This window comes from Homarus americanus, unplaced genomic scaffold (genome assembly GCF_018991925.1).
Source record: "Homarus americanus isolate GMGI-L3 unplaced genomic scaffold, GMGI_Hamer_2.0 scaffold47967, whole genome shotgun sequence".
Taxonomy (NCBI): Eukaryota; Metazoa; Arthropoda; class Malacostraca; order Decapoda; family Nephropidae; genus Homarus; species Homarus americanus.
Window position 1 is genome coordinate 2,364,196 of NW_024731965.1, and position 26,456 is coordinate 2,390,651.

At 43.9% G+C, this 26,456-nt stretch overlaps 1 protein-coding gene across 1 annotated transcript in view; it reads left to right on the forward strand.

The window, feature by feature from the left end:
- The first annotated feature begins 3,312 nt into the window (after positions 1-3,312).
- The window catches only part of LOC121868105 (protein split ends-like), a 35,271-nt gene continuing 12,127 nt past the window's right edge, over positions 3,313-26,456 (forward strand). The window contains exons 1-8 of the mRNA XM_042368375.1: positions 3,313-3,970; positions 4,139-4,317; positions 7,883-8,053; positions 8,685-8,969; positions 9,835-10,007; positions 12,453-12,626; positions 13,752-17,418; positions 17,527-25,494. Of these exons, the coding sequence (XP_042224309.1) occupies positions 3,436-3,970; positions 4,139-4,317; positions 7,883-8,053; positions 8,685-8,969; positions 9,835-10,007; positions 12,453-12,626; positions 13,752-17,418; positions 17,527-25,494 (13,152 nt within the window). The 5' untranslated portion in view covers positions 3,313-3,435. The remainder of the gene's footprint in view (positions 3,971-4,138; positions 4,318-7,882; positions 8,054-8,684; positions 8,970-9,834; positions 10,008-12,452; positions 12,627-13,751; positions 17,419-17,526; positions 25,495-26,456) is intronic.

The window sequence follows — 26,456 nt, forward strand, 5'->3', positions numbered from 1 at the left end:
CATCTATACTCGTTATGGTGATGTGTTATAAGTAGTGATGATGATGATGGTGTACAAAGATAATATTATTCCCTCTCCCTCCCCCTCTCTTCCCTCTCCCTCCTCCTCTCTTCCTCCCTCCCCCTCTCTTTCCCCCATTATCACCTCTTGTTCCCCAAATCTGTGTTGTTGTTTGTCTGAGTGCCAGTGTTGGAGGCTGTCAGAGATACTAAATCTCTACAGATAATTTATGGTGTGTTCAGATGGTTGTGTTGTGTTGTGTTGTGATGGGTTGGTGTTGTGAACGTGACGTGTTTAGGAGGTGTCTGTGTCACGTTATGTGTGAGGTGTGTGTGTGTGTGTGTGTGTGTGTGTGTGTGTGTGTGTGTGTGTGTGTGTGTGTGTGTGTGTGTGTGTGTGTGTGTGTGTGTGTTTTGTCTGTCATTTATGTTCCCTTTGTAATTTGTAATTCTCTAACTTCTCCAAACCACACCCCCAGTGACTTATACATGACCTCTAATGACCACAGTTTATACTATCATTAGTCTTGCCTTAACGAGTCATTTACCCTCGCTTTTATCTCTCTCTCCTCACTTCTCTGAGACATATACTGTATAGGTCAGGTCAGGTCAGGTCAGGACTATAAATTGTCACCAAAAAGTATATCCCCTTGTTGACCAGTGACCTACAGCACTCCTCATCCCACACCTGTTCCACACCTGTTCTACACCTGTTCTACACCCCACCCACACACCACCCACACCCACCCACCCACACACACCCACCCACCCACACCCACCCACACCCACCCACCCACACCCACCCACCCACACCACCCACACCACCCACACACCACTCCCACACACCACTCCCCACTCGGTCGTGAACAGTGTCGCTGAACTGTACAGTGAGCTCATCGGGAATGGTCGGAAACCAGCGATGTATGGGAGAAGTTTGAAACGTGTATGTAGAAAAAGGAAATGGAATAGAGGAAAAAGCGAGGGTTAAAACGGAGGAAAGCAGCAAAGTAGAAGGATGATGTTGAGGGTGGAGTAAGGAAAAAGTTAGTGATCGAGTGTCAGATTGAGTGTTTTTAAGCGTTTGGGGTCAGCAAAACAATGGGAGAGCCATGCAGGGCGGAGGTGCACAGTCGGTAAAATATTAGTTGAACGTTTGGCCGAGGGAAAAAAACCAAAATAAAAACAAATACAGAATCAGAAAACAACGCAAGGAGGAGTTACTGAGAAAGAAATTGAAAACAAAATAAAAGAATGACTTGGAGGAGGATTGTAATATCAGGAGTGGAAGTAGAGACTTAGAGGGAAGTGAACATAAAGTCTGTAGATAATAGTAAAAATGTAGCAAGACTAAGAGAGGAAGGGAGAGAAATTGTATATGTGAGTTATTTCGAATGTAAAAAAAAAACAAGATTTATTTCCCACGAGAGATAATGCAAGTAAAGACAGTAAAGAAACGTGTATAATTCCTGTTGGTTGAGAGAGAGAGACACAGTGTGAATCATTAACCCATCCAACTATGTAGTAGAAATATTTGGGTTACACTTCTATGCCGAAACTTTCATTAACATCCATACAAGTTTATTCAAGTTATCTCATTTAACAAAAAAAAAAAATACCTGAATGGACGGACGGACGGACTTAAAAAAAAACAGGGACGAACTAACCAATACTATCTTCCTGTCTCTAACTGCTGGCTACCAAGGAGACAGGGAGAGAAAAGGAGAGACAGGGAGAATATATGACACCCTAATGCACCATACGTAAGAGCAGGTATTGTAGGGTGGTAGGAGAGAGAGAGAGAGGGGGGGGGGGATACACTATACTATACCATGAAACAATTATTTAATACTATAGCTAGTTATTATAAAGGACAACTATATTGTTTAAGAAGAGGTAATTCACATCATATATCACGAAAGTTGTGTTAATAAAAGATGCGGTAGTGCGGAAGACCAACATCTGAAGTGTAATTTGAATTGGCTAAGAGAGTTTCATCTGGGAGCCAAAATTGTGTGGGGTGTGATTGTTTCTGCGGAATGTTACTTGTAAAACCCTCGGGGGGAAAATAAAAACAGCAGGTCACACTCTGATGGCGGAAACATATTCAGGGTTTAGTTGGTTTACAAAAGTCGTGGTGTTGTGATGAGTAAGGAAAAACGATTAATAAAATTTTGGTTTAGTGGTTTATGAAGATCTTATTGTGATGAATAAGGATGAACAATAAATCAGGTTTTGGTTTAGTGGTTTATGAAGCTCAGTATTCTGATTACTATATGGTTTAAGAAACGTCTCGTTGTTGTGAATCATAACAAGAAAAATTAATTATTATTAATAGTTTAGGTTTAGCATTATACCGGAGTGTGTTAACGTCACAGTGGGTGTCGGATACGTTAATATACATACAAGACAAACCTTTGCAGTGGAATATAATGAAACCAGTAAGATAAATCATTAAACTTGAAGACATAAATTTACGTAGACGAAGACACCGTTTCCTGAGGACACAGAACCTTACACAAGACATCGAACCCACAGAACCTTACAGAAGAATACACAGAACCTTACAGAAGAAGACACAGAACCTTACAGAAGATCAAGGTCATTTGGAGGTCAGAGAGAGAGAGAGAGAGATGCATCTGGCCGTTTTACCTCAGTGATGAAGGGAAGAGGCACTACATAATCCATTGTGGCGTGGGTGATGGACGTGACATGTGTACGGTATATTTGTGTTTGGGTTAAAAATGTGTGAGACGTGTTGCAGTACAGGAGATATAATCATTGTAGGTATTCTGTAGTTCAGGGAGTAGTTGCCATAAATCAGTGTAGTGGAGGTAATTATTGGGTAGACGATGTACTGTTATACTTAAAACACTGATATTTCATAATCCATAGAACGTAAATCATTTGAAATATTATATTGACGTTAATATGTTACTCTGTTCTTAACTATTATTGCCCATTTATTTATTTATTTATTATTTTTAACTTGTCACTTTTGGGAAGATGAGACCGTGTTATTTTTGGGAATAAAATGATATTGTGAGTTACTGGCCACTTGGTGTTGGGATGATCAGAGGATTTATGTCTGCCTCACCAAGGGCAGGTCCTCGGGGCCAACTACACAAGATAATGCAAATGTGAACGCTTGTTGTCTTTGCTGATAAGCTAAGAGACATGCTTGCTTCCTCTAGTTTTAAGAGGCTTAATACAGTTTATTATACTTTGTATGAGTTGCTTGTTTTGCTTTAAACTTATGTGAGAGCTTTTTATTGACCTCAGTACTGTACAGGATACAATATAGTAGCAATACTGATGTTGGTTTTCTCTTTACAGGCTGCCGGAGGAACACAGTGGGTATGACCGTTCTAGTCATTTCTATGAAGGCAGGCGAGATGAAGGGCTTGGTTACAACGGTCCCGGAGTTGGCCCTCCCGGAATGCGCCGTGCCTACCCTAATGATCGGGAACAGGACTTCCCGAGCAGAGGTCGGTTGCGGCCTTACACGAGAGGACCCTATGGTGGAGGACGCCCCGATCAGGGGGACTACCAATGGGGTAATACCCAGTATCGTTACCTTCATCAAGACCCTTACGTGGAGGAAAAGGTGGTGGTACGGAGAGGAGCCGTGCCACCCGCCTCGGCTTCTCCGCCTCCCCTCCCTCGTCCTGCTGCACCCCGGCCCTCGAGGATTCACACCGGAAGTAGCAGTATGAACAAAAGGCGTGGACCCGCTAGCAGATCTGGGTCTGAATCCCGGTCGACAAGTAGAAGCAGCAGTAGCAGCAGTAGTAGTAGTAGCAGTAGCCGATCCACTTCCAGCAGCTCGAGATCACCATCACCGAGACGAATAAGTGTTGGAGGTATATCAAGTGGAGCGCTCCTCACTCCCGGTGGTGGAGGACTCGACTCTCCCCCAGAAGAGAAGAGACCACTAGCTATCTGTGTTAGAAATCTTCCACCTTGGTCCACAGGTAAAGCCTATGGTACTATACACACTGTTAAATTATTGTTCTTTTATTTGACATTATTGACATTAATGATCTCAAAAGTCTCATGTGATTAATTGATGCAGAAAGTCCAACAAACGTAACCAGTAAAGTTTGACTACTCGGTAACATTTAACTATCATACAACTTCAGAAACATCGTTGCGGGAGGGATTGTTCCATGACTACAAGAAACATGGAAAGGTAATGGCTGTACGCTTGCTGGGCACTGGCAATGACCGCTTTGCTGTTGTCTGCTTTAAGAAGCCGGAGGATGCAGAGAAGGCTCTCGACGCCTCACGAGAAAAACTTTTTTTTGGTGTCAAAATCCAGGTGAGTTTGTTGTAACCTCCTGCTCTCTTCTGCCCCAGGACTCTCATCTGAAACAGTAAGGAAGTACTTAGTAAGTTTATTGTTTTAGCCCATCATTGTCATCACACACGACACTGCCAGTAACATTGACCAGAGTTTATTGTTTTAGCCCAGGCATGGGCAACCTTTCCTCAGTCATGGGCCGCATTACGATTTAGGTATTTTTCTGTGGGCCAACCCACCAAACTTTATATCCTACCAAACCCAAAAGTAGTGTTAATATTGTATTAGCACGGACAGTGAAGCAGTTTATCATCACATCCACCTTAATATATTTTCAGTTTACAATCACAATCTTTTTCCCATTTATGAAACAAATCAATCATAATAAATTTTTAAGTAATAATGTTTCTTGGCATTTAACAGATGAGTAAATCAGTCTGTAAATACGTAGATATTTCCTACAGTTAGAGCGTTTTTCTTATGAGACAGCCACCAGCATAATGTCAACGTTATCTTGGTGCATGAGAACTACAGTAAAACAAACCATAGACACATCTACAGTATTTATTATACAATAGATAGAAAATAGAACTGACAGCCAGGCATGAATGATGAGGTACTGTGGAGAGAGACAGTCTGTCATCAAGGAAGAGACCTTAACCTTTGACCCTTGTGACCACCGCCCGTGACCCCACTTGGACTTACCCGACCTTAGTTAATTCCCAAGTGACCCACTGCCACATAGCAGCTTATCCATCAAACAGACCGAGCCGAACTTGACCTGAAAACTCACACAAGTTAAAATGTTTATTGTTGACTATTTATACTTGTTTCACTTATATTTTTTGTAGTTACTTACTCTTAGATGATGAAACAGTAATGAATTGTGTGTGAAGGTTATTCTTTTAATAAATATTGCTTTACTCATCATAAACTGGCCGCATCTACCTGAACTGAGGGCCACATTAAATAGAATGTCTCAATCACTCTGTGGGCCGTCCAAAGACAGGGTTTGGGCCACATGCAGCCCACTGACCGTAGCTTGCCCATGCCTGTTTTAGCCCATCATTGTCATCAGAAAAAATAAATTAAAAAAAAAGACCGCACTAGTCCAGTAACAGTGAGGAGAGCATTTGAAATTTAGAAAACTTTCATTGACAACATCTGGCGTGAACTTATTTAGTCAGAGTTCACTTTCACTGTTACATGCTTTATTATACAGTACACTATACATTTCCATGACTGACGTCGGGATGACACAGTTAGAATCTTACCCAGAAATATTTTTATCACTGAGAATTATCACACCCAATATACTGAAGACTGTAGCAAACACTCAAGTGGTTTATTGAAGGAGTCATGGAAGTCTACCTGTTACATACAATAACATTTAGAGTTAGGTTAGCTTAGCTTATAGACAAGGGAGATTCAGAGATAAAGGAGAATATATGTATTAATGTATTCAGTAGGGAAAATAAGTTACAGGATTGGGGGGAACTGCCTGAGGAAGATTGTGGGAATTTGAGAATATGGCCAACACGAATTCCTGTACAATGGCAGTGGTGTATGTAATGGATTTTCTCTCTAGATTCTGGTGGTGTGGGTCAAGGCTGAGAAGATTACATGGGTTTATTATTTAGACTTGTTTGATGGTTAAAACTCCTCCTGAAGACTTAGATATGGTTCTGCCTCTTGTATTTACCTAGGTACAGTACAACACACTTACACCATGTCACCCCCCCACACACACACAAACTACCATGCAACTGTGGGTCTTTTTCCAATGAACCTTACAAACTTTTAATATCGTATATATATTTTTTTCCCTGCTGCATAGAAGTTATAGATTGTTAGGCAGTTGTTTCTTTTAGTACTTCTTGTTGGTGACTACAAACGATTATACAAGACTCACAACATTTTAGTATAGGAACTGAGCTGAGTATTAAGTGGTGGACTTAGCAAAGGTGTAAGGCAGTGTTTAGTTACTGCCCACCTCACACATACTTACTGTAGAGTCATCCACTATTTACATGTTTCATAGACCACTTGAAACACTGACGGATAGGTAGGTAGATAGATACTGTAGGTGGGTAAGTAAGTAGGTAGATAGATGGATTGATAAAAAAAACTTTGAGGCAGACATTAGTAAAGAAGGAATGCTACCACAGGAGTGACATAATGTGATGGGTATACAGTACAGTAGAGTGGTAGACTTTCACTGTGTTTCTAGCTCTTCATTAGTGACATACCTGTGATGGGTATACAGTACAGTAGAGTGGTAGACTTTCACTGTGTTTCTAGCTCTTCATTAGTAATTCACCTGTATCCCTTCCCACCACTCTATGTTACATTCTGGAGGTACACTACACTACACTACACTATGGTATATACAGTGAAACCTTCATATAATGTACTTCTCTGTCTTCATGTAATTCATTAGATGGAGGTTTCACATCTCACGGACTCTAGATATAAGACTTTCATCTCTATATAGTTCATTAGATGGAGGTTTCACATCTCACGGACTCTAGATATAAGACTTTCATCTCTATATAGTTCATTAGATGGAGGTTTCACATCTCACGGACTCTAGATATAAGACTTTCATCTCTATATAGTTCATTAGATGGAGGTTTCACATCTCACGGACTCTAGATATAAGACTTTCATCTCTATATAGTTCATTAGATGGAGGTTTCACATCTCACGGACTCTAGATATAAGACTTTCATCTCTATATAGTTCATTAGATGGAGGTTTCACATCTCACGGACTCTAGATATAAGACTTTCATCTCTATATAGTTCATTAGATGGAGGTTTCACATCTCACGGACTCTAGATATAAGACTTTCATCTCTATATAGTTCATTAGATGGAGGTTTCACATCTCACGGACTCTAGATATAAGACTTTCATCTCTATATAGTTCATTAGATGGAGGTTTCACATCACACGGACTCTAGATATAAGACTTTCATCTCTATATAGTTCATTAGATGGAGGTTTCACATCTCACGGACTCTAGATATAAGACTTTCATCTCTATATAGTTCATTAGATGGAGGTTTCACATCTAATAGATCCTCGATGTAATGGACTTTCCTCTCCACATAGTCCGTTAAATAGAGGTTTCGCTGTACACACAACTCTCATCTATGACTTGAACGTGACACTAAGAAGGAGGCCTGGCAATATAGGTGTTGTTATCATGGAGGCAGGAGCAGCCAGATTTTACAGCACAGTACAATCTGAAGTATACCGTAGGATCTTTTTATTTTGATTTATTTATTTCTTGCATCGTTCATAAGCCTTGTATTTTGAATCCTTCCATAAATGAACAATGTTATTTTTGGAGACAGTATTGTTGTTTTATTTTGGCTTTATTGAATTCAACGCTTGAGCATGATACCGCGGCACTGTGCTTCTACGGCTTTTTTACGTGTGAGTTGAAATTGGTTATATAATTGTGATTGATATATGGAATATTTAGTTGAATTCAGATACTGTGGTACAAGTTATAGTTCATAGGTGTCTACCAGTGTTTAATTCTCACTTATCGTAATTATGTTGGTGTGTTGTAGGTGGCGCCTCATGAAGGAGTCGAGCTGGATGAGAGTGAATGTAGAGCTTATGATATCGAAGTGGACGAGTACCACCCTAGAGCCACCCGCACCCTCTTCATCGGCAACTTGGAGAAGGAAGTCACCATCGAGGACCTCAAGAAACATTTTGAACAATTTGGTGATATAATTGTAAGTTTGCCCATAAGGTCGTTGAGTGATGTGTTAAGCTACCGTCGCTAATTATTTTATCGATGTAACGTGACTTCAGATTGAGATTTTCTGTGTGTAGTGTTGTCATAGTCGAATGGTTAAGATATTTCTCCCAATCAATGAGGTTAAGGTTTGATTCCTCCCTCAAGGCTGGTGTCACTTGGTTCTGTGCTCTGTTCTACTGTTAAAATTTGTTTATACGTCTGAATCTTGACATTACAGTAGATAGTCACAAGTTAAAATGAGCAAAAAGTTTAGTAAAGAATTATGAAAATTATATAAGGTAACTTCCTTGGTGTTAGTCATAAGTGATTACATTGACAGAGTCTTGAGACCTGTGTTTGACGTCTGTAACAAGTGTAGTGTTATTGTTCTTTTGTTGTCACACTTGTTTATTTAGTTTGGTCCTGGTAGTGAAAGTAAACAAAGAATATTATGGCCAGTATGGACACTTACTTGGCCAGTATGGACATTTACTTGGCCAGTATGGACACTTAATTGGCCAGTATGGACATTTTATTTACCATAGTGGAAGTTGTGTAGACAGTATTTGCCTTTTAGGTGTAGTACAGTAAATATTTTTTCCCTCACCTCTGATTATCTTTTACAGGAGATTGATATTAAGAAGCAAAATACATCAACTTTTGCCTTCTGCCAGTATTCAGACATCCGGTCAGTAGTGCGAGCCATGAGGCAGATGGACGGGGAACACCTCGGGACCAATCGTATTAAGTTGGGGTTTGGTAAATCAATGCCGACTCGTTGCGTCTGGATTGACGGCGTACCCGAGACAATGGCCGAGAAGCAGCTGTACGAGCAGTTCTTACGCTTTGGTCCCGTCATAAACACCATCATTGACCGGGAGAAAGGACATGCCCTCATCTTTTACGAGATTGTAAGTACTCTACTGTACTGTGCTTATGCCATGTAAATGATATACTGAATCCTGATCTGTACATTATGGTGACTCTAGCTTTAGTTAATGTTTTGTGCCGTTATAGTTCTCTTTATCTCATCATACTTTTGTGTACAGTAATTGGGGGGAGTAAGATAGGAATAGGTTGAGACATAAAAGGGGTGATGATTTCAACTTGGTAGATTTATGAAAGACAAATAGGGAGAGGAGACTGGGAGAAAGAAATACTAGCTTGAGTGGCAACAAATAGGAAGAAATGTTTAAATCCTTCACTATGGAGATGCCACTGTTAATATTTCACTTGACTAATGGTAGACGATTTCATTCAGCTCAGAGGGTCCATACACAAGGGGTTAAAATATCTGGGAGTACTGTAGATGTGTTAACAAATGAAGATATGTTTGGGAATGTAGCCGGCATGAAAATATGGGGGTGGTATATAGAAAGGAGTATATAAAGATGATAGAAATGGTGTGTTTGGGAGTAGAATGAGTTTAAGACAATGGAGGAAATAAAAAAAATACATATTAAGGAGTGTGTGGGAGTGGAAGAAGAGTCATGGGAAAGTGGATTTTGGAGATGAAGGATGAGCTGGAAGTCTGTCTGTCTGTCTGTGTGGGTGGAGTGGACAGCCAGGAAGCAGCAGTAGTAGCGTAGGTTAATGATAAGAGACCGAGGCAACTAGTGGTTTATGGAGGGAGGGGGACGGGGATGTTACAGCAGTTGTGAGAGAGTGTGAGTTGTGTTTTGGTTACCATGGAGTAAAGGTCTTCAAGGTTGGTTATTGAGTAAACATCATCTCACGGGTTCCTTTTATTTATTTTATATTATTTTTTTTGTACAGGAGAAGTATGCCTCTAGTGCAGTCATGGAAATGCGTGGACGGATGCTGAATGGCAGAAAGATCCAGATCGACTTTGCCTCTCGAGAATGCCAAGCTGCCTTCTTTGAACATCTGGCGAAGCAGGGCCATCCAGTGCCAACAGACCGGCCCTGGGAGCGACGAGAACTGGAAAAGTAAGATTTGTGTTGCTTGTCATTTGTGCCTGAAAGTTGCATTGGTTCTGTACATCCTAAGGTGATCTCTCTCTCTCTCTTTCTCTGTCTCATTGTTGCTGACTTTCTCTCATTGTGGTTGCCGGACTGGTTTATATCTTAGATACCCTGTAATTATAAGATCCTGCAGATAAGAAAGTTTGAAAGAAAATACAATTGGCATCATCACATTTTAAATAATATAGACAAGAACTTCCTGTGTTATTGCTAAAGGCTCCCTGATTTATACGGAAACATTCCATCGTATTATCAGGTAATTTGAATAACGAGTCGAGTTTTCATTACAGTATTATACCTGGATTTAAATACCGTATAGAATTTGTCTATCCAAAGAAAATACAAGATTCTGTATGATCTAAGCCTTAATTGATACAGCTACTTCTCGACTTACGACATACTCGACCTACAGCCACCTGGACATATGACCGCCTCAGTCGTACCAAAATTTTGTCGAATTACGTATTTAAGACTCCCGACGTTAGTGATTGTGCTGTGTACTGACAAAATTTTCGTTTGTAATTCACTTAAAAATGGCTGGCAAGCTTAAAAGTGAGAGTTTTGTGGCGCTGAGAAGAAAAAGAGACACCCATTTCAGATTTTCTGTGTATTATTTAAGCATTTTCGACTTACGACCTGGATTTGGGTCCCTAACCCCGTCGTAAGTCGAGGAGCTGCTGTAATTATATTCTCTTAAAGTGTTCATAAACAGTTCGACAGTTGTTGTAGTTATGTTAAGGTTGACCTCAAACTGTGTGGTATCCCACTCAGTATATACAGTATGGTAGATAGCTTGGCCTCTGTGATGTTGGGTTAAGTGTACTAATGTGTCGTCTAACTTGACCTTAATAATGTCTGTTAGTTTGTAATACACTGGGGTTTAAAGCGTTAGTTTAGCGTGTGGTTAGTAATTATTTTGGTCTTGAGGTGTCGTATAGTTTTAAGTTCGGTTGTGTCGGGTGTCGTATAGTTTTAAGTTCGGTTGTGTCGGGTGTCGTATAGTTTTAAGTTCGGTTGTGTCGGGTGTCGTATAGTTTTAAGTTCGGTTGTGTCGGGTGTCGTATAGTTTTAAGTTCGGTTGTGAAGTGTCGGGTGTCGTATAGTTTAAGTTTAGTGAATATACTAGGTTCACATGTTAATTGATGATGAATTAACTGGTAGACTTGAACATTTATGAAAAAGGAGACTATAGTGTGGCCAAGTACAGTACTGGGGCCGAGGTACAGGGGCCGAGTACAGTACAGGGGCTGAGGTACAGTGGCCAAGAACAGTAGCTACAGAACAGGTGTATGTGGCTGTACAGTAGTGTTAATACCCTCCTGAACTTACCATAATGACTGTTAAGTAAGGTGACCACGGCAGCTGACAGAACTACATTGTGGTCCTGTTAAGAGAGAGAGAGGATGGTATAGGAACAGTATTGAAAGGTTTGTTGACAGTATCTAACAGACCTCCAGTAAATCAGTGTCATTAAAGGTGAATTCTGTTAATTTTCTCATTTTTCTGTACTTATATCTGTCATGTCTGCAAAATTTGTTGTCCCCATATTTTGGGAGGTGATAAAGGACTTTTATATGTACCTGGGACAGTCTGCATGAACCTTTACAGTGTGTGGATGGTTCATATGATAGTCAAATTAGCAAGTTTCAGGTAACTACTGTACTCCAGGAATTAACATTGCTGTCGCATGGATTAAATAAAAAGTTGATACTTGAAAATATGGCGGTGATTAACCTTCAATAGGTCAGAGGTCATGGTCATAGATAAACTGTTAATATTTTACTGCGGGAAACATAAACACCTATAAATTATTCCCGTGATTATCAACATTAGTCGCTTACATTAAACATTAGTGGTGTTGTATGGAGCATGAGTATGTAAAGTTATACGCCATTACAAACCTTAATATATATTTACACTGAATATAATGATTTGTGCGGCCATTATCAGTGGAAGTTAGCTGTAGGAACGGTGGCCTGAATATAAAGACCATGTATATTTCATCTCTAACAGTTTTGTGACAGGGTATTAGGTTAGGTTAAGTTAAATTAGCTTACTGTAAGTTAAGATAGGTTAGGTTAAATTTGGTTAGGTTAGGTTTACAGTGAACCGATGATGTAAATATCCTAGACCCAAAAGACACATTCACCTCCCAGTACAATGGTTGATGACCTGTATGGGCCTCGTTGGCTCATACTAAAGATTGCAAAATAACTGTAAAATGATAATAATGATGATGATGATGATGAGAATGATGAAGAAATTGTCATATACATTGTGAATTTCTTGTGCTTTCTTTACATTTACGGTAGATTTGCATTATGTATGGATCGAGAGTATCAACGGTCGTCCTTACCGGTTCGTATAATATTCACTCCTCATTTCTCCCTTTTTTTTTACCCCATAAAGGGAGCCGGGGCGCTACGAGGGCACGACCAACAGATACAGTCGATATGAACGTACAAGAAGAGAAGGGGCCCCGTTCCCCGCCAGACCCACGGCCAACAACAGAGCGGCTCCCTACAACTCCACCGGTACCCGATCGCGAGGCAGATACGACAACTACGACGAGTTCCCCCCAGTGTGAGTTACAAGGATGAGATAATGTGTGAAGCCTTTGTGGTTGTTATGGTACAGGAGGCTAGATAGGTCTCTGTGGTAGTTAGAAATATTGTTATGCGTCTTGTTCTACCCACAGTAAATGTTGGTGAATGGTTTCCACTTCCAACATTTACTGCAGCCATTTACAATATTTAATGTGAGTAGAACAATGTAGGTGTAACAGGGATTATGATACTGTAGTGAAGGTATGACAGGGTAGGTATAACAGGGGTAACAGGTATACAGGTATACAGGTATAGGTATAACAAGGTATGACAGGGTAGGTATAACAAGGAACAACTATTGGTGGTGCAGAGGTACTTTTCTAACACCCTGTATCATGCCTGTCTGCCTCACCCTGTTTACCAAGTGTATGTATCCTGTCGACCGTACAGTACAAGTCTTCATCTTGGACTTGTGATGCGAAAACCTTAGTAATGCTGTGGACAGTTTAGCAGAGGACTCACGGCTTGTGTGTTCACCTCACGGGTTTTATTGTACTGTACCATTAAGTTGTCAAGACGGTGTGACTCGGCCTCACCAAATTGCTTCAGGTTTATCACACAAGTAGTTCAGGATTTAATGAAGAACAAAGTCTGCTTAGTTTTGGGAGGGCAATTGTAAATATTTCTGATATTAAAGCCAAAGAAGAAAAAAAAACACAGTTGTCCTGAGCTTAATGCACACTGGAAAATATATTGTCCAAAGATGTCATACCTGTTGAGGGCAAAGTTGATCAGTGTAAGTGTTAACAGTATTAGATCACAAATAATAAAGCACATCATGGGTGTTGTTTTTTAATGTCAAGGTCTGAATTTTTAGTGTTAGACACATACTGTTGTCCAGGGTGTAGGGCACTCCTTGATAACACTATTGAAACATTTAGTTTATAAGGTAACTTAAACCAAAAATATGATTAAATATTAGAGTAGATGGAGGGTTATCTGGCACCCAAACCATCTGAAACTGAGAAGACAAAATTATCATATTTTTTATTGAAGTAAATCCGAGAGGCACGAGTTATTTGTTTTATTTTTGTTGTTGATATATATGTGTGTGTATATAAATTATTTATTATTTGTGGAATTGACTATTTTATTTTTACAGAAGGAGTTATGATGAATTCAGTCAAGGAAGTGGTGCATCCTATGAAGACTCTTATGAACGGGAACTTCGTGAGTATGCTGGGAGTCAGAGGTATGGTGAGGGAGTTGGCAGTGGAGGTGGTAGTAGTAGTGGAGCTGGAGGCAGCAGGCGACACAGCTTTAGTCCTGCGTGTCGGCGGGACGATCCCTCGCCGGGCTCACAGCGGGCTCATTCGAGAGATCGCAGCAGTTTGAGCCCTCCGGCCCGCGTGCCGTACGAGGATGGTGAAACTGGCGGTCGTCGTACCGCCCGACGCTCCACTAGTGATCACGACAGCTTTCACAGTCAGTCTCCTCCCGGGTCTCGTGCTGCCTCTCCACCGCCGCCGCCACGTCCCACAAAAGGCAATTCGGGGGTTTCCTCTCGTTTGGCTCCAAGATCTCCGGGAACGCCAATAGCCGCGTCGCCGTCGCGCGAAGTAACGCTACTGGACGATCGTTCCCTCCCGGATCCTCGCGACTACAGAAGACGTACAAACGACCTCAAAGATCTCGTCGTACGCGTCAGTGACGTACGTCGTCCGCCTCCTGCACCGCCGGAGTCGCCCCACCGGACGGGCACCCATCGACTTCATCGTTCATCTCACACCGAGGACGGGGAGGACGTAGTGAGTAGCAGCAGCGGGGGTGCAGGCGGTCCACAGGATCCCAGACTCGTTCACCGCCGAAGTGCTGACGATCCGTCGTCATCGGGGGACGAGCGGCCGCCCGATCCCGAACGACCTCCTAAGAAACCACGTTATAATGAAGTCAATTACGAGAAGATAGTGAGTGTAAAACGGCTGGCCGATAGTAGTGATTCCATACCAAATTTCCGACGACCGCACGACGCTCGCAGAGACAGTCGATTGGTGAGACGCAGCGGGGAAACCTTGCCGCCGCCGCCACGTCACACCGAGGAAGTTCTCCATGATCCACGCTATCGCAGACCTTCTATATCGGACTCTGTTGACGACGTACATTGGCGACGTGACGCCGTTCATGTGTCTTCCTCGTGTGATGCAGCTGCAGACCATAGTGACACCAGTCCTCCTGGTACCCCCGTCCGTGATGAGAGAGATGACTCCTCAGACCCTGTACGTCACACTTTACACCACCACCACCCTCACCATCATAATCATCACCATCATCACCACAGAGAACGGTACCACACTGTCCCTCTTTCTCTGCCATTACCAAGGTTTGCACAGCAAGTTCGGGCCCATCTGTCGCCGCGTGCTGCATCAACATCTCCCAAAGGTGCCAGTCTCTTGCGGTCTCCTCCATTCAGCGGTGGAGCGAACGTAGGCGTACGAGGAGACTCCCGAGAAGTGGCCGGAGCCGTGATGGACACGCCACTGTCGCCCGGTCCACGTGACAGTCCCTCAGACTCTGAAGAATCCCCTTTGCCTTCACCATGTAGTCCTTCTATTGATCTAGAACAGCGGATACGTGCGCTAGATGAGAAGTATGAAAAATGGTCTGGGTCATCAAGGGTAGTGGGAAACAGCTTAACATCAAATGCAAATGAAATTGTGAATGATAGTGGGTGTAGCTCTGGAGGTAGTGGGAATAAAAATGCACGATTACCAAGAATACTCGATCTCGAGGAGCTGCGGTCACAGCCGTCCGATATTGTTAAATCCCTTCTTTCAAAAAGATCAGTCTTTGACGAGGATAGCAAACGACTGGAAAATGTCGGTGATAAATACGAACCCAAGCCATTCACTGCAGCTTCACGTACTACCAGAGCTGGAAGTCTCTTGCCGAGTCCACCGTTGGTCAACACGCACGTCCCACGCCTTCCTGCTACCCCACCTGCTGTGCCCTCTGCTACACCTATCAGTAGCCTGCCAGGTGTTAGACTATCGAGTCATCAGACACAGCAACAACAACCCATTACTTCAAGTCCTTCACAAGTTCCTAGGGTGTTTGTTTCTGTCCCGCAGGTCAGTAAGTCTCAGGGATTGTCACCGCTGCATAGACCTGCAGTTTCCCAGGCAGTACGCCCACCTGCCTCCAGCCCTGGCTTTAGTCCCGGTGTCAGTCCTGGTGTCAGTCCTGCCCATCCACCACACATGTCTCCAGTAACACCTGTAAGCCCAGCACCGCCCCTTACCACCACCTCTTCCATTGCTACCGCCACCAATACTACCTCAGCTGCCACGCCACTTAGACGCACCCCTTTGCCGCCCCGTGCAGTGCGTCTTGACTTGCCAGTTATCACAGGAGATGTGGGGGAGGTCTCGGGGGGAGGGTCATCGAGTGGAGTGGTTACTGTCGTTGCCGACACTCGCGTTACGGGCGTAGTGTCGGTAACGCAGTCGGTGTCGAGCAGCAAGTCGGTGCTGACCACTACCACCAGCGTCCTGCAGCCGTTGTCCAGCCCCGCTGCTGCGTGGTCTGCTGCGGGAGAATCTGCACCGCATAATGTACCTGAGAGGAGTGGCAGTCATGCTCTCCCATTATTAGTAAAAGAAGAGCCTCCAATGGAAGAGGCAGGGGACCCTATCCTTCAGAGAATAAAATGTGATCAACCCAGCTTAGAGGATACTAAAACCAAAGAGTTTGTGATGGAAGTTAGTGAATGCAAGGAAACAGTTTTGTCTGTTGCTGCAGAAGACTTGAACACCCATCTGAAGACAGGACCACTCAAGATAGAGGCTATTAAAACAGAAAATATAAAAGTGGAACCGTTTAAATCAGAAAATAACAAGACCGAGGTAATTAAAGTGGAGAATGTCAAGCTAGAAAATGTAAAAAGTGAAACAAATAACAAGGAAGTGACCAATAACCACAAACGAAGACACAGTAGCGTTGACAGCGACCCTCGTTATAAGGGGGATGGAAAATCCCTCGAACCCGATTCTAAACGATTGAGATACGACGGCGAAGAGGAAAAAATTCTCAGAGAAAAGGTGGGCAAAGAGCGACGGGACTCCCGAGATGCCCGGGAGAGTAAAAAGAGTGACCATAATAAGAAGAGTAGGTGTTGTCGAAGGGACGAAAGTCACGACGACAAAATCAACAACAGAACTTTTGACTTGTTGGAAACTAAACAGAAAAGGAAAACGTACGAGAATAAACTAGACGAGAAAAAGGAAGACGGTCATAAAAAGGAAGAGAAGAAAGAGAGAAAGAAAGACAAATTAGAGGAAAAGTTTCACGACAGTAAAGCGGAAATTCGTACGCTGGAAAAAGTCTGCGAGAAAAAAAGTGAGGACAGAAAGGACGACAAGAAAGAAGAGAAGAGAGAAGAACGCAGGGAAGACAAGAAAGAAGAGAAGCACGAGGAAAAGAAAGACGAGAAGAAAGAAGAAAGGAAAGAGAGCGTTCGGGAGGAAAAAGTCAAGAATGAGGGAGAGAAGAGAAGACACAGTGAAGACAAGAGAACAGAACCACGGGACCAGAAGCATAAAGAGAAAAAAGAGAAATCGAAGGACAGACTCAAGAGCTCTTCCACATCATCGCGGTACGACAAGGAGGCGGAGAAGGAACGGATCCGAGAAAAAGAGAAGGAAAAGGAGAGAGATAGAGAACGTGAGAAAGAAGAAGAAAAAGAGAGGGAGAGAGAAAAGACCCTGGAGAAAGAGCGAGAGAAGGATAGAGAAAAGGTGTCGGAGAAGGAGAAGTGTTTGGAAAAGGAAAGAGAGAGAGAAAAGGCTCTTGAGAGGGAGAGAGAAAAGGCTCTTGAGAGGGAGAGAGAAAAGGCTCTTGAGAGGGAGAGAGAAAAGGCTCTTGAGAGGGAGAGAGAAAAGGCTCTTGAGAGGGAGAGAGAAAAGGCTCCTGATAGGGAGAGAGAAAAGGCTCTTGAGAGGGAGAGAGAAAGAGAAAAAGCACTTGAAAGAGAAAAGGCACTTGAAAGAGATAGAGAAAAACTCCTTGAGAGAGAAAGGGAGAAAGCTCATGACAGGGAGAGAGAAAAGGCTCTCGAGAGGGAACGAGAAAAGGCAATTGAAAGAGACAAAGCCGTTGACAAGGAAAGAGAAAAAGCTCTGGAGAAGGAGAGAAAAAAGGCCAATGAAAAAGAGAGAGAAAAGGCTGCAGAAAAGGACAAAGTATTGGAGAAGGAGAGAGATAAAACTGTAGACAAAGACAGAGAACGGGAGAAAGACAAGGAGAAGATCCGCATCAATGACAGATCCCGTGAACGAGACAAAGAAAGACTAGGAAGAATCAACCATCGCGATAATGCCGAGAGAACCGAGAGCAGACGAGACGGTCGCCATAACAACGACCATCGCCATAATGACAAGCGAAGAGACTCTCGGCACGAAGCGACGGTCAGGCATCACCACAGATCGTACGACGCGTCCGACGCGAACGACGCCTCAAAGAACAAGCTCCGTAAGACTCGCCTCCTGGAAACCGACGAAGACGAGATCCCAGAGCTGAATAAAATAACTACTGTCCATTATTCCAGCAGTGAGGATACCATAACACTCAATCACGATTCTTGTATACCTCGTACGGAAGATTCCATTCATCGAACGGAAAAACCCGAAGCGTGCGGGGAGTCGGAAGAGAGGAGAGGGGAGCGGCTGCGTGATGGTCGACGTAGGAAGCACGATTCTGGCAAGAGTGATGGAGAGGCACGGTTGAAAGCTACTTCTTGTAGAGTTAGGACTAATCCTCCTCAACCAGCTCGAATTAAAGGTCGCAACGATTCCCTCGACCCTCAGTTACCCGCCAGCGACGTAGCAACTTCAGAAGACGAGGTGACGCGGGCCAAAGTGGCACCGATATCCCGACGCAACAGCACAAGCAATAAATCACACCAACAACACATAAGAATAGGGATGACCACAACTCAGAAAAACAAACATGGTAATAAAACTAAGTCAATATTTGATCCAGAAAGTGATTCTTGTGATAGTTTGTCTGGCTCTGGTGGGGAGGCAGAAGATGGGGAGGAGGAAGAGATTCCTAAAAAACACTCCATATTTGACATTCCTGCCGACGACGGTAAATTTGACATGTACGATAAGGTGAAGGCAAGACGACTAAAACGGCAACAGAAACAGGAGGAAGAGAGAAGACAGCAAGAAATAAAACAGTTGCAGATGCAGAAGTATCGTCAACACCAGCGGGCCAGGAAGGAGAAGAAAGCGACCCCTCCCATTCACTCCGACATCTCGGATTCTGACGAAGAGGAAGACGCCAGCGGTCGAGGACACAAGCGCATACACAATCGGCAGACCAGCTCGGACGACGACGCTCTTCGTAAACGCCGACCCACGCATCTAACCTCGGATGAGTCGGATGATGACATGTGCTTGAGGCAAGACAAGAAGAAATTATCATCACTAACCGGCTGTAAAAAGGAAGTAAAACATAAAGCCAAAAATATGATTGTATCTGATGTTACCACTGATGATGAAGTGGTCATAAACTCTCCCAGTTATCCTTCCACTATTAGACTAAATAGTATTCCCGACGGTGCCGAATCCGGAGACAACGTCAGAAGTCTCGGCGATCATCTCTTTATTGATTCGGATACGGAGAGCGATGCACACGTTAAAAGACCGAGCAAACCGATGAGACAACTCGAGTCGGAGAGCGAAGTGTCGGATGTTTCGTCCCACACTAAACCGCCCAAACCAGCAGCTAGAGTAAAAGTTCGGGACAAAGAGCGAAAACCGAGTCGGATTCGGGAGAAACCCAAGAAAGGCGTCAGTATCAGTAAAGAAATTATCACAACTTCGGAGGACAGCGATGCAGCCGTACCCTCGGAAGATTCTCGTCCGATCCGCCCAAAAGTAAAAGCCGAAGCGGTTGAAGTACGACAAGAAAAGCCCGTCTTACAGCCACAGCGGGAGAGAAAACGAACGGGCGACGGAGGAGTCACCAGAGATAAGATATCCTCTAAGAAAGACGAGAGAATGGAGATCATATTTGGTCATATATCGGACGACTCCGACGCGACCCCAAACTTGCCGTGTGTTTGTCCCGCTTCTGCCACGTCAAGAAGAAAGGGATCTGCTTCATCGGGAACGTCTACAGCGCCGCCACCTCTATCTCCCGCGCCGACTCGACTCACCGTGTGCGAAGTGTACGATACCGACTCTGACGACACGCAGATACCGCCTGCGTCGAGACACGGCCACGTTCGAGCTAAGCAGACGTCCCAAGATGCTTCGTGGTTAGAATCGAGGAGTGAAATTAAGATCGAAAATAAAATTAAACCCGAGTGTAGGATCGAAGAACGACGAAGTTTGAAAAAAGAGAAATCTCGACGTGAGCCGCCTCCATCCTCAGAGGTTGTCAGACCAATGTCAGAATCAGGAAAAAGTAGTATTAGTAGTAGCAGCACAAGTACCAATAACATAGCTAGTACTAGTACCAATGCTAATAATAGTACAATTGATGAAGTGTCTCAGCCGTATATGCGACAGTTAACTGAAGTAATAAAGGAAGAGCCCGAGTATCGTGACTCCGAAACCAGCGTCACCGTAGATACGTTTCGCATCAACGACGAAGATCCGGGCGAGCAGCGGGACTCTCGTAAGGATAAGAAAAGAAAGAAAAGACAGAAGAGAGAAAAAGATTGCAGTCGCGGTCGCCGTCATCATCGTCATCCCGGCGACGACCACATTCCCGAACATCAGAACGATCGCCACAGTATTGACCATTCCTCTTTGTTGCACATAGATACTGCTTCCCCACACAGCCCACATGAACTATCTTCCCCTTGCATGCTTAGTCCTCAGGATAAAATGATGGTGGGTCATGGTGCGCCAACTGCAGTCAGTCCACATAGTCCACATGTGATGCCCCAACCTCCAGTGTCAGTATGCAACTCCTCTGATACCTGTACACCTCACAGTCCCCTCGAACCACCGCCTCTTCAGAGTCCACCCGCACGCACCCTTTCTCGGGACTCTCGGCAATCTATCGAGTCCAGGGAAAGTAACGAATCGTCAGAAGTTAAGGGAGGCCGTAGTCCACATCCACTCGCTGCTCTTCCTCCAGATGCAGCAGAGTCAGCAGTACAGTCTCTCACATCCCACGTACCGGCTTCATCACCCTCCACAGCACACGAGCCAATATTTGAGGATATAACGGAAGCATCCAATCTTAGTGCTCCAGATACCTCTGTTGATAACAATGCAGCTACTAGTGGAAGTGGTTCAGGAAAAGCTTCAAGAGCTGTCATTTCTCAAGAAGAGACTCTCAATGCAGTAGCAGGACTTCTAGCATGTTATGATGAGTACAGTGATGATGCTGGCGTACAGCCGGCAGTTGAAGAAACACTTATGCCTCCTGACACTTCTGCAGCTGCTGAGGATGCTTTTGAAGAAGCTCAAAAAGCTGCCCAAATGCTGCAGTGTGAAATGCCCGGGGAAAGAGAGGACGCGTGGCCACAGCAGCCGCCGCACAACCCACCGTCTACTCCTGTCAAAGTTCCTGAAGAACCTGATACCCAACCGGTGGCACCACAGGAGGAAGAGGAAGAGGAAGAACATGAACCCCAAACTGAAGATAGAAGATTTTCACAGGTTCCACCTGACAGTCCAGCATCTATGCAGTCAGAACCTGAATTACAAATCGATGAAGACCAACCTGACCCCACTGATGATCTAGATTCATCCACATTAACTCCAGAGGAGCAGAAGGCACATGCCCATTCTCAAGATGAAGAAAATGATGTATCAACTCGGGACTCTTCGTGGTCTAGTGCTGCTGAAAAATCAGGTACTACAGAATCTTCATCAACACCAGTCATATCAGGAGATGAAGTTCATAGTGATGAAACAAACCAGAAAGTAGAACAAGCAGAAAAGACAGTTGTGACACACCAACAAAAATCTGAAAGTCCCACCACAGCAGTAGCAAGTCCGCCCTCTGGAACTCTCCCGGAAAAGGTTAACCAACCCGAAATGCCTGCTCAGACATCACAGCCAGCAGATACTCTTAGCACTGGGACAGCTTGTGTGAAGCCCACAACATCATCTGTAAAAACAGCCTCTGCAGTACCTTCACTTCCTACAAAACACCCAGCATTGCCTGTAAAGTGTTCACCAGCTCTCGTAAAACCCACATCCGTTTCAGAGAAATGTACAGTAACTCCTGTAAAACCCACAACAGCCTCAGAAGAACCTAACTTGGATCTTGTAAAGTCTGATTCACAACCTCTGAAAAGCTCATGTTCTATAACAGATACTCCTGTGACAACAACCCCAACAACACACTCATTAGAAGTCAGTTCAAAACATACAGTAAACACAACAGTCTCCTCCTCACCTCAGTCTCATGCTGTAGGGAACACTTTCAAGCCCAAACTAGATGGTAACCAGAAGTGCTCCTCAGACACCATGTCAAATTTATTGTCCAGCTCGCCTGTAACTCTTCCATCTTCAGTTCCTTCCTTAACAATAGCAAATTCTGTATCTGTAAATTCTGCCTGCACATCATTGTCATCTTCAACCTCTGTAGTGTCTAGTGTAACATCTTTAACAACTCCTGTTTCTGTCCCAGTGACCACTTCAGTATCTTCCCCTACTTCTATAACTCCCCCATCATCAGTATCAACTATAGAAATGATTCCAGCCTCCCTGCCTGTATCAACATCAGTCAACACTTCAGTTTCCATTCCAACTTCAATGCCTATGTCTACCTCTACAGCATCTTCAACTAGTAATACATTGTTCACTACCACTTCAGTTCATACTTCTACTCCTATATTGACCACCACACCTGTACACACATCTGTTTCATTGACGGCTCCCTCTCCTGCACAGCCCTCCACCTCACTACCTACTACTACTTCAGTTCTCAATACAAGTATGTCATCCACCACCACCACCACCACCACCTCCTCCTCTATATCTACTCTCACTTCAAATGCAAATCCCACTCCATTGTCTGTTGCTTCCTCAACACCAGTTCCAGTTTCTTTACCAAATACATCTTCAATTATGACAACAACTTCTTTTTCCACTCCCACTCACATCCCTGTTCCTGTTACTGGACCTGTTCCTCCCTCTGTTCCCATCCCAGCCACAGAGCCAAAGACTGCTACAGAGCCAATAGAAATTACTGACACAAAACTGAACATAAACAAAACAATAAAAGAAGAAACTACACCTGATGACAGTAAGGACGTGAAGCCTTTCAGTGTTGATGCATCAATATCCACTAGCATGTCCACCTTAGTTCCTGACACTAAAGCTGTTGATACAAAATGCAGTTTGGGTTCACAGGTACCAACTGATGTGAAAGGAAAAACAGAAACTGTATTGCCTGAAGAGGATAGTTCTTGTATGGAATCCAAACAAGGATTTGAGGGGATGGTTTCAGTTGATGGAACAACCACATCTGAAACAGTTAAAGTTGAAAGTGCCAGCAATCCAATGGCAGTTGAGCGTGCATTAGCTAATCTTCAGACAATTGTCAGCGAGACGGCAACACAACCCGACTTAGAGAGAGCTTCGCAACCAAATGCAGAAGAGTCTTCGTTGTGTGTGGAACAGAAGCCAAAGTCAGAAGTGATGCCTCCAAGACCATCAACACCACCTCAGCCACAAGATGATTTAGCCAAGTTAGAACAAGTTTGTTCCGAGATACAAAATCAGAATGAAGACATCCCAGTAGAAGACAAGTCTCTCGAGTCAAAAAGTGTTCCTCTGTCTGAAGAAATTACTAAAAATGATCCAAAAGTTCAAGAACGCACAGTTGTAGCGACTCGAGGCAGGGGGCGAGGACGTGGTCGACGAGGGGGTAGACGGGCTACCGAAGTTGCAGAGGAGACCTCTGGTACTGTGTTACCTATCACTCGCTCTGGTGCTGCAACACGTGGCAAGGGTCGAGGTCGAGGACGCCAGACTCGCAACAGTGAGAGTCAGAAGGATGTGCTACAGACAGACCTTCCTGTAAATCAAATTACCGACAAAACCTTACCAGAACCGAGACGAAGCAGCCGTACGAAACGTGCTCGACGTCACCCAGACATGGTAGATCACGAAGAAACGAGTGCACGTCGGCGCCGTGGTCGCGGCGGACGCATCAATCAAGCGGAAGACAGCCGGCCACTGCCAACACCAGCAGCCCCGGATGTATATGACTTCCATGAATCTGATGATGAAGATATCAACTTAGGTCTTGCCAAAACCAAAATAAAGAAGGAAGTGCCTCGATCTGTTGCGGGCAGAAGCCCAGTTAAGCCGGAGCCAGAAGAAATTCGTCGAGTAGAAAATGACGACATTCGTCCTATGGCACCAATTACTCGAAGATCGGGACGGCTTCGCGATAAGGCTAATGATGATGAGCCACAAGGTATTGGTGAAGAAGGAAACAGTAATGAATCAATTATTGTGTTGGAGAGTACAATTCCTTTACAGCCTCTACCTGTAACAACTACCTTACCTGTTACGCTGCCCACAACCGTTACATCTACAGTTACAGCTCTGTCCACCCGTGGCCGTGGACGTGGTAAACAGCGCGATGTCGACATCAGACGGGATCTTGACATCAGACGGGATCTTGACATCAGACGGGATCTTGACATCAGACGGGATCTCGACGTCAGGCGCGATCTCGATGTCAGGCGCGATGTCGACGTCAGGCGCGATGTTGACGTCAGGCGCGATGTCGACGTCAGGCGCGATGTCGACGTCAGGCGCGATGTCGACGTCAGGCGCGATGTCGACATTAGGCGCGATGTCGATGTCAGACGTGATGTCGACGTCAGACGGGATCTTGACGTTAGGCGCGATGTTGACGTCAGACGTGATGTCGACGTCAGACGGGATCTTGACGTCAGACGGGACCTTGACGTCAGGCGCGATGTTGATATTGACGAGGAATCGTCTGTGCGCAAGAGCCCACGCGGCCGACCACGCTCCTTTGACTCACAGTTGGAGACTGACAAGCCCATTTTGTGCACCCCTCAGACCATACCTTCAACAACAACCTCAGCAACAAGTGTTTCCACAATAGTGACCAGTGTAGTCACAACCAGTACAACCACCTCGGTGAATCCATCTGTAGAAGAACGAAAGTCTGAAGCAGAATTAGTAGATCCAGTAACTGGTGTTGTGACCAGAGTGAAAGTCTGTGAAGAGGGTCAGTATGTTACAGACAGTGGTGAAACAGCCATTCCTCCCACAGTACATTCTTTACCTACTGCAGACAGCCTCACTAAACAGCAAATTGTGTGTTCATCATCAGTTTGCACCAACAGTAATACAAGCCCTTGTGTAAGTTCTGTAGTTAGCACCAGCAATGTTGATGCTTCTCATTCAGCAACTCTTACCAGTAGATGTCGACCGGGTGTGACAATGACTGTCGCTAACAGCAGTAATATTGGTGTTCCGTTGATGAGTGCCGGTCGTGTTGGAGAGGTTAGCGTGGAACTGGTCACGAGGGTTCGCCCCCCACTTGCAACCCCCACACAAGTGTCAGCAAGTGTTCCTACTATGGTACCTACCATTTCTACTGCCATACCACCTACTATACCTTCTGTTTTGACTCCAACTCAAGTACCCCCTGTTCGTAATGCCATACCCGCTGTTGTAGCTTTAGGAGGAGCACCACGACCTGCTGTAACTGCACCTGTTTACATAACCAAACAAAAGCCTGTACAGCTGCAGCAACAACAAACACAGGTACAGCCAGTCCAACCACAGATATCCCAGCAACAACAGTTACAACAAAAGCAGGTGCAGCAGCATCAACAGCAGCAGCAACAACAACAACAACAGCCTCAACAACCACCACAAACAAAGGTACAGTACAGTCAAAACTAATAAAGAGCACCAGTTCTTTCTTTCTAAGTTGATTTTGATACAGAGTCAAGTTAGAAACACTTCTCTTAAGAAAAAAAACTAAATAATTTGGTTATATATATATATATACCTGAACCGAGTTTAATCTAGACTTTGTTATGTAGGTTCTTGGCAACAAACTATTCTGTGGTAAATGTGTAATTATCAGAGGTTTGAGTTCTCGCTTTACCTCATCATTCCTTGTGACCATTTATCTTCTCTTAACTTATCCCTGAAGTGACTGACGTTCTCTTTAATAAGATTTTATGTATCAATTTATTTTACCCAGAATTTAAACAAAATTTCACTTGCACAGTTATAAAGAAACCTTACACTGTACTGTATGAGGTAAGTGTAGAGGTTAGCAAGAGAGGAGTGTAAGTGCAGTACAGTAATGTAATGAATTAAAGAAAGATTTTAGGTGGAGGTGTGAGGCTAGATAACTGGGTCATTGAGATTGGAATGAAAAACAGGGATAGAGAATAGACAAATGGCGGTACTATTTACTCTTAAATTTTAGATTCAGTAACTAAATTATATTCCAGTTTAGAGTACGGTACATATTTTCCCACCTGTCTTTAAGTTCATCGGTAACTGCAGTTCCTATTGTAATATTGCCAGAGAAGGGATGAAGAAGCCGAGTCTTACAAGGTGTTGGGTTATTGAGTACGAGTTCGAGTAAAAGTTGTCTTGTGCCGAGAGAAGGGAATTAGTGAGTAAAGGAAAATATTAAGAAGTTCAGGTCATACATTACACATTCAGAAGCTGTGGCAGAGATGTTTTTGTAGCAGAGTTTAGGGTGTAAGTGTTGAAGGGGTCTTGTTGGTTCCATCTTGCTTCTCTACATCAGTGAACGGGAAGTGATGTTCTGCATTCTGTGTCGGAAGAATCGTCTTATGTTTATACTAATTGAATGACTGTGC